At 38.5% G+C, this 20050-nt stretch overlaps 1 protein-coding gene across 2 annotated transcripts in view; it reads right to left on the bottom strand.

The window, feature by feature from the left end:
• The window catches only part of SMAP1 (small ArfGAP 1), an 88904-nt gene that overhangs the window by 45861 nt on the left and 22993 nt on the right, over positions 1-20050 (bottom strand). For both annotated transcript variants that reach the window (XM_072330878.1, XM_072330877.1), the window contains exons 2-4: positions 18657-18790; positions 17911-17996; positions 13933-14008 (exon numbers count right to left, since the gene is read on the bottom strand). In XM_072330878.1, the coding sequence (XP_072186979.1) occupies positions 13933-14008; positions 17911-17996; positions 18657-18790 (296 nt within the window). The remainder of the gene's footprint in view (positions 1-13932; positions 14009-17910; positions 17997-18656; positions 18791-20050) is intronic.

Genomic DNA, 20050 nt, shown 5'->3' with positions numbered 1-20050 from the left:
AACAAAATACTGATAAGGAACAGTTGCTGACAAACTGTGTAACCAAACTATAGTAGTAGTTAATCTTTGTTTTTAAAATTATAACCATGATAAGGTAGCTCATAAAGCCGTCCCAGTTCGTTGGCAAGCTAATGAATCTCATTTGACTAACAAATGGCAATTGAGAAAGCATATGCTCAGTGACCTACTTCTATGTCTGCAATTATACCGTTTGGTAGTCAGCAGTGGGAGCACCAAGGTTGAAGCTAATTCCCAGACCCAGCCACTTGGGACAGGTACACACACCCAGTCCCAAAAGACGCTGCATTCCATACTAGTGAACCTGCCTTTCATGAATTGAAAGCCACAAATGCACCTTAAGTGTTTATAGCTGATCACTGCTCAGGACTGTCAACCAAGGTTTTCAATAATAAATTTAAAACCTTTTAAGTAGACTGTGGTCATTGAAAAGGAACACTACGTAATCCCCTCTCAAAGCAATACACCTGTTTTCCATTCAGTATTTATCAGCCCGTCTTGACACTGACTTGTTTCTTAAGACTGATCAGAAGCATCAGGAAAGACTATCAGCTCCATTCCTGAGAGCAAGTTTAAGGATCTGAAAATACTGCTGACCGTAAACAGACATCCCCTCTTTTTAGCAGCAAAAACAACCTGCTTTGCAAAACTACTATTCCAAGAGTAAACAGCAGGAGAGGTAGAAAGTATCTTTATATTCCTTTAATTCAGATCTAACAGAAAAAAGACATTTGCACGAGTAGATGACAGGAGTGAGATCTGTTACCAAGGCTATTAAAGACTAACGACCCAAACCTCTCCCACTTGTGACCACATGTATAAGACAGCAAACCTATCTAGTTTTTTTACACCAAAAAAAGCAAGTGGTTTCCAGCATTCAAATCAAGAAGCACAACATGATATACTCTGACAACATATGCTAGCACAGTGCTCTGGAATGCTGTGAACAAAAGCTAATTACTGGCACCTTAAAGAACACAACAAAACCAATGGCAACCCCTACAGCCAGCCGTACATGCTGCTAAGAATAAAGCTGATGTGTTTGTGTGCATTAAAAATGTACTACTGTGAACAGACAACCATCATCTGAATACTTCATTTAGTTTTTAATCACAGAATAGTTGGGACTTTTGATTAAGAAGTGAATTCAGAGTTGGCTAAAAGTGGAAATAAGTACAGAGTTCTTTAAGTCTCTGTATTTATACTGTAAAGATTATAAATTTTCAATCAAGTTTGAGACAAAAAAAACTTGCAGTCATTTAATTTTAGCAATTCTTTGTTTTAGGAAAGCTGATTTGGCAAAAATGACTATTTTGCCCAATGAAACTCAAAGCAGACTTCAAAAGCATTAATATTCAGTGCAGAACAAGAGAATACACATGTTACATAAGACTTCATTTTCACAGATGATCTATAAAAGACTTGATCATAAAATAGAAAATAATGGATTTGCAAGTTTATGATGTTTTTCCAATTCTCTGGCCTCCTTACTGGGAGATCACAGAATGACCATGGTAGGAAAAGATCTCCAAGATCATCTAATCCAACCATCCATCCACCACCAGTATTTCCCCACTAAACCATGTTAGCTTTCTGCAATGATGCTATCCAGCTACACACTATTTTACTAGTGAATGTAGAAGCATCAAGATATGCATTATTTGCCCAATGCAGTCTATTCAAAAGATACTATTTCAGTGAAGAGTAAGGTAAAAAGAAACACTAAGTGAAGCTTTGGAGAACATACACAAGAACAAATAAATGATTTTACTGTCGTTAGTTTTTTAATAACATATTTGATAGTAGGCAACAATCATAGAATTACCAAGGTTGGAAAAGACTTCTAAGATCATCTAGTCCAACCATCTACTTATCACGAGCAGTGCACACTGAACCATCGCCCTAAGTATCAAGTTCACACATTTTTTGAGCACCTCCAGGGAAAAAGACTCCACCACTTCTCTAAGCAGACTGTTACAGTGCCCGACCACTCTTCTGGAAAACAAGCTTTTCCTAATATCCAACCTGAACCTCTGTGGCACAACTTGAGGCCATTCCCTCATGTCCCATTGCTAGTTAACTAGAAGAAGAAGCAGACTCCCACCTCGCCACAACATCCTTCCAGGTAGATCATGCAAACACAAATGGGTGTTATGGTCAATGTATTAGAAATTTTCATGAATTTTTATTTTTAGTTTTTCTAAAACCTTGCTCTTGATATAATGCATTTTGCTACCTAGCCTTTTATTAAAGAGTTCAAGCTGAAGCTTTAGAAACCTGCATAAAGCTTCCATTAAATATGAAATTTACAGTGCTATTATTCAAAAGATTCAAGAGATTAAAAATGAGTGCATTATGAAACCAGGTCAATATATTCAGGAAGTCAGGAGCTGAACCAAATACAAAGGTGCCCTCGAGTGGCCAATTTAAACGCACACAATATACAGGGAAATGATCTAAATCAAGAGGTCTACTCTATACTCATTTGATAGGTTTTAAGTTCAGGTACTAGCTATGCTATTCATTGTCTTTATTACAATGCATCTCCAATGCATACTGACAAAAATCAAATTTTATTTTAAAGCAGTATCAATTACAGACTTGTAATAAATGCACGTACACACAACCAACTGCTTACCACTTTTAAAGGTCTACTCTTGAAATACTGAAAGCAGGATACGAATGCTAATGCACTATTACCAGTGCTTATGTCTGAATATCTGCAGTTCATTAACCTAACTAGTTAGGCTTTTTAGTTAGTAAAACACTGATATTCAGTGCTCTGACTGCTGGATAAACACTAGAGAAAAAAGATGCAGGGACCCACATTCAACAAAACACTGCAGCAGCTGGCTTTTCCCAGTACTATTGTGCAATCGGTATTTTGAATGTGCTCATCCTTCCTCTATACATTTTCGAGTGCTCATACCTCATTTCAAGCGTTTAAGTTGGCACAAAACCTAGCTGTAGTTCTGTACAGGTGCACAGAATCACCAAGACTGGAAGAGACCTAAAAGATCATCCAGTCCAACCATCCACCCATCACAAATAGTTCTCACTAAGCCATGTCCCTCAACACAATGTCCAAATGTTCTTTGAACACCTCCAGGGTTGGTGACTCCACCACCTCCCTGGACATCCCATTCCACTGCTTGACCACTCTTTCAGAGTAGTAGTATTTCCTAACATCCAGCCTAAATCTCCCACGGCTCAGCTTGAAGTCATTCCCTCTAGTCCTATCACCAATTAAACAAGAGAGGAGGCTGACCTCCAGCTCACTACGACCTTCCTTCAGGTAGTTATAGAGGGCAATAAGATCTCCCCTGAGCCTCCTCTTCTCAACATTCCCAGCTCCTTCAGCCTCTCCTCATAAGGCCTGTGCTCCAGACCCCTCAACAGCTTTGTCGCCCTCCTCTGAACACATTCCAGGGCCTCAATGACTTTCTTGCAGTGAGGGGCCAAACCTGGACACAGTACTCGAGGTGAGGCCTCACCAGTGCTGAGTACAGGGGGACAATCACTTCCCTGTTCCTGCTGGCAACACTATTCCTGATGCAAGCCAGAATTCCATTGGCTTTCTTGGCCACCTGGGCACACTGCTAGCACATATTCAGCCAAGCATCAATCAATACCCCCAGGTCCATTTCCTCTACACAATCATCCAGCCACTCCACCCCAAGCCTGTAGCACTGCCTGGGGTTGTTGGGGCCAAAGTACAGGACCCATCATTTGGTCTTGTTGAACCTCATCACGCTGGCTTCAGCCCAGCTCTCCAGCCTGTCCAGATCCCTCTGTAGGGCCTCACTACCCCCAAACAGATTGACACTTCCAGCCAACTTGGTGCCATCTGCACACTTACTGAGGGTGCGCTCAATGCCCTCATCCAGATCGTCAATAAAGATGCTGAAGAGGACAGGTCCCAGTACCAACCCCTGGGGAACAACACTCATGACCAGTCACCGGTTGGATTTAGCTCCATTCACCACCACGCTCTGGGAGTGCAGATGTATAGACATAAGTATAGACATTCATAACATTTTCATTGAGTAGACACACAATGAATACTCCGGGAGATTTTTTTCAACAGCACTTGATTTTGATGCTACATTTATTTTCCAGCTCTAACAGCATCCATACTTATTATTGCCTACTCTTTTGGGGGTTACTTAGCTTCTCCTTTAGACATCCACATCTTGGGATGCTACAGAGAATTACCATGGCTTAATTAAAGGCTGACACTGGATAAACAGACGCTTTTAATCTCTTACTCAAGTGTTCTCCATTTCCTCTGTTCAACCTAACAGATGTTTCCTATCTGCATTTGTTCCAAGGAAAACTGTCTTTAATAGAGCTTCCCAACATTTCAGAACACCTTTCTTCTCCAAAACGGCAACACCTGCTCCACTGCATATCAGGATAACACATCATTTTCACGACTGACCCTAAACAGGTAATCATCAGTATGGATTTCAGCTTTGGCAGAATTTTTGTCTGCACTGATATAGTAACTTGTATTAGGTCAGTCCAGCCATGTTTACTCCACACGGAAAGTACTTGCTTCCTTATGAAGTGGGGAAAATAAGACCCTGCTTCTTATATCAAATTAATCACTGAATCACTGCTGGGCAAAGTCCAAGTTGAAGGCAAGCCAGCAGCAGTATACTCAGGTGTTGATTCTGGGGCCAAGTCTGCTTAACTGCTTCACTGATGACTTGCACAGTGGGACAGTTCATCACATCAAGTATGAAGATGATACAAAATCAGGAGGAGGAATAGATACAGTACACAGGCATGTTGCCATTCAAAGCAACACTGGCAGGACAGCCCAACAGGAAACACATGGAATTCAAAGAGGAGCATCAAGTCCTGCATCTGGGGAAGAAAAACTTCATCCGTCAATCCAGGCTGGGGGTCAAATGGCTAGAAAGAAGCTCTGCAAAAGAGAACCCAGAGGTCCTGGAGGACAAGCTGGATGTGTGTCAGTAACATGTCCAGTTCTGGGTTTCCCAGCATGAGACAGACATGGGCTGGCAGGAACAAGTCCAACAAAAGAATTCTAAAAGAATTAAGGGATTGAAGCATCATTCAGGCATGGAGAGGCTTAGGGAGTTGAGACTGTTTAGTGTGGAGGAGAGAAAGCTAAAGAAGGAGAAGGAAAGGAATAGGGAGGAAAAAATATTCTCATGTGTTCAATAAGTACATGGTAGCACCGAACTAGGAAGATTGAAGCAAACTGTTGCATGTGGTACTCAGGTATTCAGTAAAGCAACCAAGATATATTGATCAAATTGAATCAAAGGAAATTCCACTGAACTTGGTAAACGTTCCAATATTCAACAACCCTTACAAGTTGCCATGAGAAGTTGTGGAGTCTCCACCCCTAGAGATCCTCAAAACCCCAGTGAACACAGCTCTAAGTAGACTGTTCTAGCTGACCTGCTTTGAGCAGGTTGGATCATCTCTAAGGGTTCCTCTTAGCTATCTTGTGATTCTTAATTTAACTCATTCCACCAGCATGATCACACAAATAATTTTATCCCACTTTCACTATCCTTGCCCTCAAATCACAGTTCTTGTATGGTGTTATTTCACTACTTTTTAATGCTCATCTTTATTAATGTATTTCAAATATATTTATTACTTGATTCAATTTTTTTCCATAGACCACTTAGGAAAAACACTATGGTTCTTGAATTATTGGGAGAGGTGTTTGGTTTGTTTTTTAAGCCACCAGTAACATCTCTCCAAGACAGTGACTGAATGTTTCTCAATGTTAGCTACTGTATAGCTGCTTTTCATCCATCCTATCATACCTGAATCTTTACATCTTAAATTGCCCACGTGGCACATTTTACACAACACAGTTGCTGCACTAATCTCCTTTAAAGCAACTTTCTGGAAAATGTGTCATCGCAATCTTTAAATTCACATCACATTTTATCCAGTTGCCTGTCTAATTTCAACCCTCTTAAATTATACATAGTGTTTTAAAGCACAGAAAATGTAGATCCATTATTCTTTGCTTTCCATGAACTTAAAGAGTTTCATAGAGCTTCTGCTTCATACATAATTCACACTTTTTCTTAAATATAGAAATTTTGTTTATTATTCTCTGACTACCATCAGTGCATGATAATATATTCACACTACATGCAGTGGAATAGTTGGTGCCAGATCATTATTTCTGAGGCTGAAAGTACCTAGAATGAGCTTGAGTTGATTCACTATCCACTGTGCGCAATGCAGTTTTCATATGCATTCTGAGAAGCTGTGTTGTTTTTTAAAAAAAAAAAAAAAAAAAAAAAGAAAAAAAAATTGCAGATTGCTTGTGAGAATTTCTATCTTTAGATACAACCGATAGCTACTTCTTTTCCGTATAACATGTATGACATAAGGGTCACTGTTGTTGGTGGCTTCAAACTTGATCTCTCAGCCACTGCATCTAAGGACATGGCCTTATTAACAACTTGCCCTCTACCTTATCAGTTGTACGCATTTGATTACAGGTACTTGGAACTCAATGCAGACATAATCCGTCAAAATGAATACTTCTTTCAGAAAAACCTTTAAACAACATTTTACAGATGCAGAACATCGTTTGCCTTCTTTCCAGACTAAACAAAGGGAGAAGTCGAACCAAGTCACCCTTTGAGCACTTCACCTTTCTATGTATAGTCATAGCATTGAATTATTTTAACAAATATTGCAAACAACTCTTGTCCCAGCACAAAAATGCAACGCATGTACATTCATTAGCTCTGTTCAGATATTTACTAAGCCAAGAGCTTTGACCTTCCATAATGCTTTTCCTCAACAAGAAGCAAATTCCACCCACTGTTACCACCTCAGATGTCATTCCATATTGTCATGGGTGACAAACACATTAAAGGCTTGACAAAAGTTAGATAAAAACATTAAGAGAAGCAGCTTTAGCATCAGCAAAACTGTTTCCTTGAGAAAGATTATACTTGTATTCCTACACAACTAGACATTGTCTTCACATTAGTTACGCAGATTATGCTTATTTGTTTCTCAGGATACAAATACAAAGGAGAAGCAATGCAGTCTAACTTTACAAGTTTAACAACTACATTACTAGTATTCTAAGACTAATCTTCAAACTTCTTCCAGACTAGGAAGCAATCTCTGAAAGCTATCTCCTAATTTTCAGTTCTGAATTCAAGTACTTTGTCTTCAGATTGGTCAGAGAATCAAAGGAAAGAAATAAGGCCAAAATGTGCACTTGTCAAATAAGTGCTTTTGTCCCAAAAGTAAGTTAATGTTAAAAAAAACTGTTAAAAGTTCAGGACGAGGAGAAATGGCAGGATAAGTTTAGGTTGGATATTAGGAAGCACTTCTTTACAGAAAGGGGAGTTAAGTACTGGAGTAGGTTCCCCAGGGAGGTGGTTGAATCGCCATCACTGGATGTGTTTAAGAGCTGTTTAGATGTGGTGCTCAGGGATATGATTTAGCAGAGGGTTTTTAGAGTTAGGGTACTGGTTAGGCTGCGGTTGGACTTGATGATCTTCAAGGTCTTTTCCATCCTGAGTAATTCTATGATTCTAATGCTTTAAGTGTGCCCTCTTTCTCAGGGTAAAACAGTCTGCCCTCTAACATTTCTTGTAATATTCTGAATAGATTATAGAAAAACACACTCCTCCTGTTTTCAGACTAGGCTGTACATTATGTCTTTTTAGTATCATACCAATGTTTTATAAGAATCAAAACTTGTGATAGCTCAACTAAAAAAAAAAAAATCATTAGCTTTAAATAAATTAGGATACTTTTCCACATTAAGTTCTACTAATGAACTGCATACATTGCATTTTCAAGTCATTATACATCTCATACATCAGCTGATAGGGGTAGAAAGTCTATGGTAAACATGTTTTTTTTCAATAAAGGTTAAAAAAAAAGGGAAAGAGAACCTGAACTAAAAGGCAAGAATAGCTTGATTTGCCATAGCTTCAACAATGAAAATATTGCTAAAAGAAATAAAGTTAATAAATAAAAAATGCCCTTGCACAACAAGCATGCAGGTTGTGATAACTACAGTCTTCAGCTGGAATTCTCATCAACTTTCTTCTGGCTCTGCATCACTGCACATATCTACAGCTTTCTTGGAAGTAGTCCGACAAAGTAAGAGAAAAAGTTATCCAGAGGCATAACAACATATGCCAGACAAAAACAGCAAGGAAAGAAACAAAATAACTGTTGCAATTGTGATAAGATCTGGTGAGAGGAAAAGCAGAAAAAACCCTAAAATTTGAGGGTGTTAAACCAGCCATCTGCTTAGCCCATCCAGTATTCTACCACTTGGGACTCCCCTCTCTATACCCAGCTTTACAACTATGCAAGCCTTCTCTTCTGTAAGAGGTAGCTTCTGTAAGGCAGCCTAGTCTTCTAAAAATAATGAGTTTGATATCTTATCTCAGAATACGCCATGTGTCTCTGATTAAACTTTCATTTGCTCTGCTTATATTTAGTACAACAATTCTATTAAGTCCTTCAAGTTATTTATTTAAGCATCCAGGTTCAGATTCTTGGGGGAAAGGTGTCTGGGGAGTTGCAGGCCGTACTGCTTGAAAAGTGCTTCAGGAGAAAACAAGGAACAAAAATTTTAATGGAAACCCAAAGTGAACAACAGACTTACTAAGCAATAGCTTTCACAACCCCGATTGCAAGAGGAAGAACTATTCTGCATGCTTTAGCACTCAGTTCTTGCACAGTTGTATACAAAAGCAACACATGAATACAAGATTTGCCTATGCTTAAAAGTGAAACTCAGGAGTACACCTGAAGTGGAATGATATTCCTGAACAGCTTTGTATTACCACCCACGAGAAGTTTTAACGTACACAATTACCTGGTATCTCTGACACATGGTGCCTGACTACAGAAGTGATGGAAGCTCTAAGCTGTAAGTCAAACACCGAAGCATACTGCACAGCAAGATGTTTATGCTACTGTATCTTAGACGCATCACGATCATAAAGACCCTTAATCCCTTCATTTTGTGGATTTTGTTTTAACAGATTTTATGCTATACTTTTTTTCACAGCTTACATATTACTATAAAAAAAATAAGAAGAGGGCTTGGCAGAAAATAAATTTTAGGAGGACAATATTATGCTGGGTGTATTTCAAATCAGTTGACTTGATGCTGCTCTCAAGATCACTATTCAGTATGAAAAAATGCCCACTATTAGCAATACTAAGTCACACGTGGTTTTCACAGCACGAAGATAACATACACTCCCAAGTAACACACAGCTTCACATCCTTAATTGTAATGTTCCTCAATTCTTTTCGAATTCAGGCATCCATAAGAAAGCATATTGAGCACTAAGTCCTGCATGTTTCAGAATTACATCGTATCAAAGCAAAACAGGAAAGCAGCTGGCCAGATTGGGAGACTTGGCTTAAGCAGTCAGCTGGGAGAAGTTTTGACAGAACAAAGTCTCACCACACTACGACTGCAAATTACTTTCTAAGAAAGGAGCATTTGTCTTTTACACCAGTGCATCTCTTACTGATGTTTTAAGAGAATTATGATAGGCACTGGCCTAAGAAACACTACTTCTGTCACAGGCTACACTGCTTAAGTGGAATGCACTTTGATAATAAGCATACATTTTCCTAAACGTAATACCAGATAGCTGTCTGTAAAGTCATAGCCATTAATCAGAACCCTATTATTGTATTTAAGTACTTACAGATTATTACAGCTGTATGATACTTGCAGAAGTTACAAGCTTCCATTCTTCAGGCTGGCTAAAAGCTAATTGCTTCTGTGAGTAAAAAACATGTCTGCCCTAAAGGGCTTTCTTGAGGATTACATTTCCCTAAACTATACCTTTATTTAAAAATAAAGAAAAAAGATGCTTCTGCTTATCAAGCTTGATATAAATGGGCTGTCTGGCACTTACAGAAGTTACAGCCTCATTCTGTGGCTGCTGGTCACCACCTGCTGACCTAAAATCTGAAAATAACAAATGCAACATCAGACATTTTATCTGAATCTTTTTCTCCTAGTATTACAGTATAATGAAGCAGCAAACACAAAGGTTCAAACTTCTGAATTGTTAGAATGTTTCAAGTTTAAATGTTAAAAAAAAATATGAAAGGCTCTCATAAAACACCCACATCACCTCATTCCTGAAATTATCAGACTGATTTTTAACTGGATTTTTCTCAAGATTTTTTTTTTTCTGGCATTTCTCCCCCCCTTCCCCCCTGCCCTGATTTATCCAAGTTGCACTGCTTATTTTGAACTAGAGATTTACTGATTTTAGGTTTCGCCTGAAGTACACATAAAGTAAACTTAGGAAAAGGAACAAGCTTAGCACAGTTGCTTTAGTGAAGCTCCTTACATCCCTAACCTGATATAGGGCCTCACTTTGACAACCAGGGTCTACCATTCATGCAGCATTCTGAGATTTTCCTCAAGAAAAAAAGCTCAAGACTGTAGTTTAGAATTAGCCTTAATGGACATTAGGTTGTGCCCCAGTGCTGAGCAAAACAAAACCAGTACCACCACCCCCCAAAACCACACATTCCACAGTTCAAAATGATGTCAGGCTCCGAATTCTCAAGCCTATACTGTTCCTGAGCAAGAAAGCAAGCAACTGTGTACTGGTAATCCAACTTCAAAGAGCTGAGTAAATTATACCACTTACTTAGTTCTGAGCATTGATACAAAATCAGCATTCCACATACTCCCTGTATGGAAAATTGAAATCCATGCATTTTAAATAATATTTTAAAGTCAGAAATAAGAAAAACTTACAATGCTGAGCCTACTTGATTTCTGCTGAAAGAAATTATACTGTTTAAAAAGTAACTTGCCAATAAAATGTAGTGCTGTAGCTTTATCCTGCATTGCTTTTCAGTTTTCATGATAAAAAAAACACAAAAAAAAACAAAAAAAACCCATAATTTACTTTTCATATGCGCTTATTTTGATCCTGCGTATTTGAAAGCCCTACTGGGCTGGCCAATGGATAACTTTGTTATCACAATAAGGGCCTCTCAAAACTAAATTCAGCATTACAGCAGAGTTGTCAGAAAAGATACCTTGTCTAATCAGCATTTTCATACAAGAATCCTGAGCATCGCAGAATCAAGAACTGAACTTGACATATACGCTCCTGACTCCAAGAGGCAGAATACATTAACACAGACATGGCACTGTGAGACAAACCTGAAAAGCTTACGATCTTGTCAAAATTAATCCATGAAAAACAGCATATGGCAGTGAACAGATTTTATTAAAAAGTACAATTTTTATGCAACTTTAAGCTTTTATCACAAGCACCTTGAACAGTAAGACCAGATTTGGGAACATCACCCTTCAAGTTTTCAGTACCAATTCAGCAAAACTACTGGATTTGGGTTAGATATCAGGAGAAAGTTCTTCACACAGAGGGTGGTGACGCACTGGAACAGGTTGCCCAAGGAGGCTGTCTGTGGATGCCCCATCCCTAGAGGCATTCAAGGCCAGGTTGGATGTAGCTCTGGGCAGCCTGGTCTGGCAGTTGGCGCTTGCCAACACATAGCAAGGGGTTTGAAACTCAATGATCTTTGAGGTTCTTTTCAACCCAGGCCATTCTATGACTATATGATTAAGGAAAGCAACCCTGAGGCCTAGTCAGCCTGATTTTGGACCTGTTTTACTTGTTCATATAAATGACAGCACATACATATAGATAAACACACAGCACAGAATCACAGGGGTTGGAACGGATCTCTAGAGATCATAAAGTCCAATTCCCCTGCTAAAACAGGTTCCCTACAGTAGGTTGCATGGGAAGGTGTCCAACTAACTGTTGAATACCCCCAGAGAAGGAGACTCCACAATCTCTCTGGGCAGACTATCCAACACCTCATCACCCCTCACAGTGAAAGTGTTTTTCCTCATGTACAGCAGGAACTTCTTATGCTACAACTTGTGTCCACTGAGCCCTGTTCTGTCACTTGCTTCTTCACTGTCTTATATATCCAGAAGAACAGAAGCATATTGGACATGCCAAAAGAATACCCATCTCCACCTTTTCTCCCTCTTTCCTGTCAGTCCAAGGTTTGCTCAAAAGATAACCACAGAACACCAGAGAAATACAAGTGCACAAGAGCAGGGCTGAGAGCCAAGGAGAGTCAATGAAAACAAGTAGCAGGTTGGGAGGCAAGCACCACACTTGTGTGAATTTGCAGGGCTCATCTATTAAGTATTTCATAATCAGATTGTATTCCTGTATCAGACGAATTATGCAATTTACTAAAGTCAATGAAAGAAAAGCCCGGGCAGGATGAAATAAAACACTGCACAGCAGTAACATTCATCTCTCCAGCTTGTCCGGATGCTATTCTTAATGCTATGACAAATAAACCATTTATATTAGTCTGCAGTACAGTAAGCAAAATCTGATTACTCGTTCAAATATACTAAAGCAGAAGTAGATTGTCACACTAAACAGCTAGGCTCGCTGTTTAAGATGACCTTGCAAGTCTTTTAAGTATGTATAATTTTAAATGATTTGTTCCCATTTTCTTCTTCAGAATCAAAGCAAACAGCAGTAAACCATACTTCAAATGAAGCAACCTTCTCTCTGCTTCAACAGAGCTTAATTAAATTAACTTTTCTAGTTTGCAGGCTGTTCTAAACCTTCTCAAATAAAAATAGCCTTCAAAGACCCACTTCCTCAAATGGCAAAGGCAGGATAAATGTCCAGTATCTTCTCCCATCCTGATACTCATTCTCTAACAAAGTTCACTAATAAGTTTTGTGTTAGGCCATACTTAAAGAATGCAGACGTATAAGAGTTTAAGCATACATATATTTATATAAAAATTAAGAAGTATGAACTAGATTCTTTATGTACCCCATAAACAACTGTATAAATAACAAAACTGTAAGACTCCAAACTTCATTAAAACCATCTTGAGCGAGATCACACAGCACGAGCAGGACAATCAGGGGATCAGGCCCAAGCAGCATGGGTTCATGAATGATAGGTGCTGCTTAACCAACACGATCTCCTTTTGTGATTGAGTGACCTGCCTGATGAGTGAAGGAAGGGCTTTTGACATAGTCTACCTAAACTTCACCGAAGCCTTTGGTACTGTCTCCCACAGTATCCTTCCGGGGAAGCTGGCAGCTGGAACAGGCTTGCCCAGAGAGGCAGCTGAGTCACCATCCCTGGAGGTGTTCAAGAAACATTCAGATGTTGTAGTAAGGGACACAGTTTAGTAGGGAAACATTGGAGGTAAGTGGACAGTTGAACTAGATGATCTTAGAGGCCTCTTCCAACGTTGGTGATTCTAAGAAAGGCTTACATACTCTAAACTGCTTTGCTAGGTAGTCATTCATCAGCTTACTGTGGCAAGTGCACAGCTATCTGATTGAACAGCCATTATGTCTTATTGACCACATTTGTTGTTACAGTTCACCTCGCTGGAAGCAAGGTTTTAGTGTTTAGCAGAGTAGCAAGATCCACAGAATAGGGCCACACAACACCTTCAAATCTCATCAAGGTACTACAAAGAATAAGGAAAGAAAGACAAGAGGAACAGTAATCCCATTTTATTCCCGTAACACAGAAATAGACACACAGAGAGAACTCCCAAGTACACTGTTAAAAAACTATTCATCACTAAAAGAGCACAACACCACAATGTACAGGTTCTGAAGAAAGCTATTTCTTGGGCCATAATGGTTTGTTGTTATAAATGTAACAGACAATGCAAGTCGCACTTGAAGGATGTAAGACTCAAATTTCAAGAGATAAAAGAAAGCATTTATCACTGTATCAAAAAAGTTTTAAACCACAAATGGCATTCTAACGTGTATAATGTTTATATATTTGTAACTCTCAAGTAAGAAAAGTGACAGAATTCTTAGCAAAACTGCTTACTTACATTGAAGGCATTAGCTGCATTTTTATCGTAATACTTCTTCTTTTCATACTTATCCCTGATGAAAAATTCCACGGCTCTGGAAATAGCTGGTTTAAGGAAAACATGCGTTCAAAAAGAGTAACCTAAAAAGCAGACAAGTTATTCAAATCAAAGAACTGCAGAAGATTCTGCTCGCTCAATCATTTTAAAACAGTAAAACAGAAATCACTCCACAGAAAACAGCTGCTACTTCATCATCCAAAAATCCTCTTAAATGTAGAAGATTGATCAGTTTAATCTCGTAATGAAACGGTATCAGAAGGATATACTAGTAGCCAAGTGTACCACTGCCATGATATCTGCAGTTAGTATTTATAAGCTGCAGCAATGCAAAAACTTGCAACGAAGGTACTCACAGAGCAAATAATTAAAGCACAGTTTGCCATCGTAACTTGGAAAATACACTTGTTCTTCAGAAGAAATGTGTATGTCTGTTTTTCAATATGCAGAGAGGACTTGCACAAACATCTCTGCAGAAGTAAACGGGAACTAAAGCAATACTGACAATAGTACACTGAACCAAAGGTGAAAACAGCAGCAAGCATAGCAACACTGGAACCAGAACATACAACTCATCAGCTCAAACGCCGACGGGGCACTAGCTATTTTCTTCAAGCATTATCTCAGCCCAATAAAGCAGCTCATCCAAAACAGTGAATATTTTAACTTCACTAAAGCCGACTCCGCAGCACATGTAGAATAAATTTTAACTAATCTGTTCAGCAATATCACTAGAAAATTTGATTTCTAAATTATAAACTATGGAGGCTGAGGTTCATTGCATTTTTAACTTCCAGATCATTTTCTCCCTTCAGTCAAGGGAAAAATACCTTAGCTCCATTTACAATCTCTTAAGATTAGCAGTGAGCTCACTACACCCGGTTCCTTCCTTCAGTACATCAAATTTTATCTTCAACAATAACACTTAGTTTCAAATGGTATGCAAGTACCACCTAAACACCTGCTTCATAAAAAGCTGCAATAACATTCTTTTTGTTCTGCTTACATAGAAGCAAAATTGCTACTGACAGGTTCTTAGCAATACCAAGTGAAGTATTCACAGGTAGGCCAGTAGTCACATCCAGAAAGAAGAATGCAACTCACACAGCTGTTGAAGTGGCTCTTTAGCAATACAGCACTCCTTCCCAGAAAGCAGCCTGGACCCAAAAGACACTCTCCTTTTAGTGGCTGGCCTTTATATGACTCTGGCATGGCTCCGCCCTGGGTCCACCCCTTCCTGTCAAACAATGTGCCTGCCCTCCCTGGGTCAGCCACAGCCCTTCACCAGGTGCTCAATCACCAGTTCAAGCCCTGACCTCACAGTTCCCCCTACGCTTGCATACATCTTTTCAAATATATTTGCGTTCTAAAGAGTATCTCATGTATTCTGAAATACCAGTATTAAGATAGTTATATACACATGGTTCTTTACACATGAGGACTGACATTTTGCCCAAAATCAAGGTAAAAATCAAATTGCAGATGAATGGAATATGCAATGGAGTATGCAGAACCCGTAACTTTTGGTACCTAGTTAAGAATAAACAGAACTACCTCAGAAATTTTACTTTCAATTTGCATTATGAATTACTTGTTGCACTGCATAAACTAAGCATGAGGACAAGAGAGAGATTCCCAGGATGAACACTTGATATTTGGGGCAGTTATGAAGCCTGAATTTAAGAAGTATTTTCACAAGGTGTCTTTCCGGATGCTATTGCCCTGGGGTATTTGTTATGTATTTTGAAAGACACACCTTTATTCAAGGTAACCCACGTGAATGTTTGAACCATGACGAAGTTTCCTTTGGTCAGTAACCTCCTAAGCTCTTATTAAGCAGAATCTAAAACAGATGCCAAATCTGATTTCGGAGGCAAAAAAAAAAAAAATAAATAAAAATAAAATAAAATAAAAACAAAATGAAGAGACCAAAAGAAAAGATTTAACTCGCTATTGGAACAAAATCACTTTCAAACAGGAGGAAACTAGTGCCCACATACAAAACATCAAGATGATCCTCAGAGCCAGCTTCCAGGCCAGAACCTCCTGCCAGGCACAAGAGAAGATGAAAACATGGCCAGAAACCAATCTTGCGATCGAGAAGTAGAAGCGACTGGGTTATCAAAGACTTCCTTCCTCTAAGTTACTCCATGTCTCCATTCAGCTCCCTCGAAAGCAGCAGCATGAGTACATTCTAGTACTACAGGAAGATGAATGCTAACGTGGAATAATACATACCAATTCAATCAACATATAGCAGTGGGTTTTCACAGTTCACCCAAAAGATGATTCACAATATTACGAATGTTCACAAGCAGAATACTTGTAAGACAATGATGATTTTGTAATGATACAAAAGATCAAAAACAAATGGCAAAAAGAAGCCCGTATTGCAGCAGCTTGTCACCAGCGTCAAGCAGCTGTGCAGCTGCCAAAATTGAAGGGAAGAGAGACAAAACAAAATGTCAGCATCCTTATTCCTGGTACTGTATTTTTTGATAAAGAGGACATGGTAAACTGAATTTATTTAATTTCACAAGTCACCACTAAGAAACTTATAGAAGACTATACAATTATCTCCAGTGTCAACAAAAAGTTTTAAATAAGCCTGAAAAGGCAAAAGTGGTTGTTTTCTCAGTTGCCTGAGATTTAATGTGCAACAGCACTACTTTTGGCTTTACTCAAAGCAAAAGCTTCAAGCATAGCATTATTAGTTCTCCTGTAATAACACCACTACATTGAAGTTAGCTGCAGTACAAAATCCTCGAGGTCAAGTCTTAAGTAAGTTTTAACTTAAGCATTTCAGTCTTATGACGGATATTAAGTCTTACAGTATTACAGCTGGAAAATTACTGTGCTATGTAGTTCAAAGTTTGTTTGTTTTAATTATGCCTAGGTACATTTAACTCAAAAGCTACTGGAATATCAGAAACACATCGGTTTTACTCAAATGCACATTATCATTAAGCCCATAACCATTCAAAAGAAAATCTCTTGATACATATCATGTCAAGCATACTATCTAATAAACAGAAGAACCATAATTGCTTTTCTATAGAGATGAAGAAAATTCATATCCAGTTAAAACTAAGTCAGTTTATGAGCCTCCATAGGCTGTATTAGACTTAAGAGAGCAAGGAAAAGATTCAGCTTGCTTAACAGTAAGGTTTAAGATCTCATTATAATGAAGAGTTCCAATAAGACTAAGTGAAGCAAATCCTACGTGTGAAATACCATCACTAAATCAGAAATTAAAACAAATCTAAATTAATACTATTATCAGTTTTACAATGGATTCTGTACATTCAAGAAGTATTATTTTTGAAGAAAATGAATTATTTGTGACAGATAATTTTTACTCCAGCCGTTCCTCTTCCAGATACCTGGTGATAAACACACACCAGCACAACTGGCAACTGACAGAGATGTCTGGTTTATTCAGAAATTCCCATGCTAATCATCCGTGCTCATACAGTTCACAGAGTGCATACACTTCAACTTCAGAAAACCATACACTTAATCTGGAGGAAGAAATCTGTACTTCACTTGCGTAAGATCCAGTGACTTATTTTACATCACGATTCAGCTTATTATATCCTGTTCAAATTCTTCTAACTTTAGCTGGCAGTTATTCAAGACAAGGACAGAATTGAGAGCTCTCTGGTATCACTCCAACTTCCTACATATATGGAATTTATGCAGTCACTTCTTTGACAGTAAAAATAAATGAGGCTTGCCAAATCTCATCGCAAAGTAGATTTGCTATAACTGAAGCAATTTAAACCTTTTCTGAACTGTTCCCAATTTCTACTGCTTTTTCATACATGCCAATATCAATGAAATAATGAGTTGCCAAATGGAGAATTTTCTTGAAATAGTAATAACATCTAGATTGCACTTAAAATAATTTCAACGTGAAAACTAAAGCAAAAAGGATACTGATCTGTTTGAGGTCTTCGAAAGTTCTCCGGTAGATTTGCTTCATAGAGTAGTCTTGCTTTAGTATTTCCCATTTCTTGCATGCACTAAGGAAATGTAGAAAAGTTAGTTCATTACCCTTGGATACTTCCAAATATCTACTAGATGCAGTCAGTATGATAAAGGTGTGATTAAATGATGCTGCAGGTTTAAAAGGACTTTAATGTCCCGCAATTATTGCACTTAATGAGCTTCAGCTTCTCAAACTCATTCAGCATACCAAAGATTCTTATGAACATGAGTATTTCTGATCCCACACTTGGGAGGAGTTCAAAATTATTCACAAAACGGTTTAAATAATATAATTAGGTATTTGTGAATAGGTTATAGCTGACTAAAATCTGTTCAGTCCCATGGAATGAAACCTGAAAAATCTCTTGCACTATTTATAAAGGACATACACTGTCAGAAGACAGTCTGTGCAATACTTTATTAATATAGAATCACATTTGAAAGATTAAAAGGAAGGAAAGGTAAAATACTCTTAAATACATCTCCTAAAAACCACAGGTATCTTTTTTTTGATCATGTAATTTTCTTGTCTGTGCAGAGGTATTAAGTTATCTTGCTGAACAGTCACCCTAAAACATTTGAAAATCACCGTATATCTCCTGTCTCTATAATCTGCTTGTAAAACATGATAAATGCAATCCTTTCACAAATATTCCTAGAATTTCTTCCAATTTGAGAGCACACCAGCATTTTACCTGTATTTGCTCTGGTGTCCACTGGTCCAAGTTGACAGATTTGACCCTTGATATATGGACTCCAAGATTTCGATGTATTCCAGCACATCTGATGCAAATAAAAACACCAGTGTTCCATGAAGCCCATCGTGGACCTAAGGGAAACATGGAAATATATTAGTTAATTTCAAAATTCCATATTCTGTGAAGATTTTCTTTGACATTATTCTATTCTAAGCAAAAGGACATCTGAATAAAGGCTGACAATACTTTCTCCAAGACATCTAATTACTGCTAATGTGGTCAACCATTTTATTTATGACTTTCTACTTAAAAGTGGTATCGTATAACATTTCAGTTAGCTGGGAAACACACCCTAAAGAAACTTTCAGAAGTTGGCTTATGAGTAGCAGTAAGATTTCTCTTACACTTCGAATAACTTTATTGCTATGCATCAAATGCAAAGACCAGGGAAAAAAAAAATAAAAAAAAAAATAAAAAAAAAATCAGTATCATAGTATCATAGTATCGTGCGAGTTGGAAGGGACCTTAGAGATCATCAAGTCCAACTCCTGGGATTCGAGCCCTCTAGTGTAGCAGAGCGGCAGTTTTTCCCCTTGCGCCACAATGGGGATTCGAACCCGGGCCCTCTGGTGTTGCAAGCGGCGGTATCAGTAGAAGATATCCCTTTCCCTCCAATTAAAAACCTCCTAAGAAAAGCATCTGCAACTGGCTTGAAATTAAATGCAGAGTAATATTAATGAAACAAATCCTTTAATACCCATATATGCATGGACTACAAAACACTAGCTTGCAAGCTGTTAGGGAACAATTATACAGGCATTTTTAAAGTCAAATGATCAAAATACCAAGATGTATTCCAGCATCCAGACGATTTATGAACCTGAAATCCCAAACACACCTGTAAGAGAATCAAGTCTAGCTCTACTTGGGTTATTTGACTGTAGTAATTTCAAGTCAAATGCTCTTTAAGATTCTCTTTATTTTTTTTATGAGTGATCTGATGCAAGACTAAAACACATATCAAGTAAATTTGTAGATGATACTAAGTTAGGAGGAGCTGTTGACTCCCTTGAGGGAGTAGAGATACCTTGTAGAGAGATCTTGACAAAATAGAGGGCTGGGCAATCACCAACTGCATGAAGTTTTACCAAGACCAAGTGTTGCACTATGCACCTGGGACAGAGCAACCATGGATACATGTACTTTCCTGAGACTGGAAAGCAGTTTCACAGAAAGGGATCTGGGGATTCTGGTTGACAAGCTGAACATGAGGCAACACTGTGCCCTGGCAGCCCAACTGGACCCTGGGGTGCATCAGACCCAGCACTGCCAGCAGGGCGAGGGGTTGTCTTCTCTCTGCAGAGCCTCTGCTCTGCACTGTGCGGCCTCAG

The sequence above is a fragment of the Excalfactoria chinensis genome, chromosome 3 (genome assembly GCF_039878825.1).
Source record: "Excalfactoria chinensis isolate bCotChi1 chromosome 3, bCotChi1.hap2, whole genome shotgun sequence".
NCBI lineage: Eukaryota > Metazoa > Chordata > Aves > Galliformes > Phasianidae > Excalfactoria > Excalfactoria chinensis.
The sequence above is the reverse complement of the archived record's forward strand: the minus strand, read 5'-3'. Positions and strand labels throughout refer to the sequence as shown.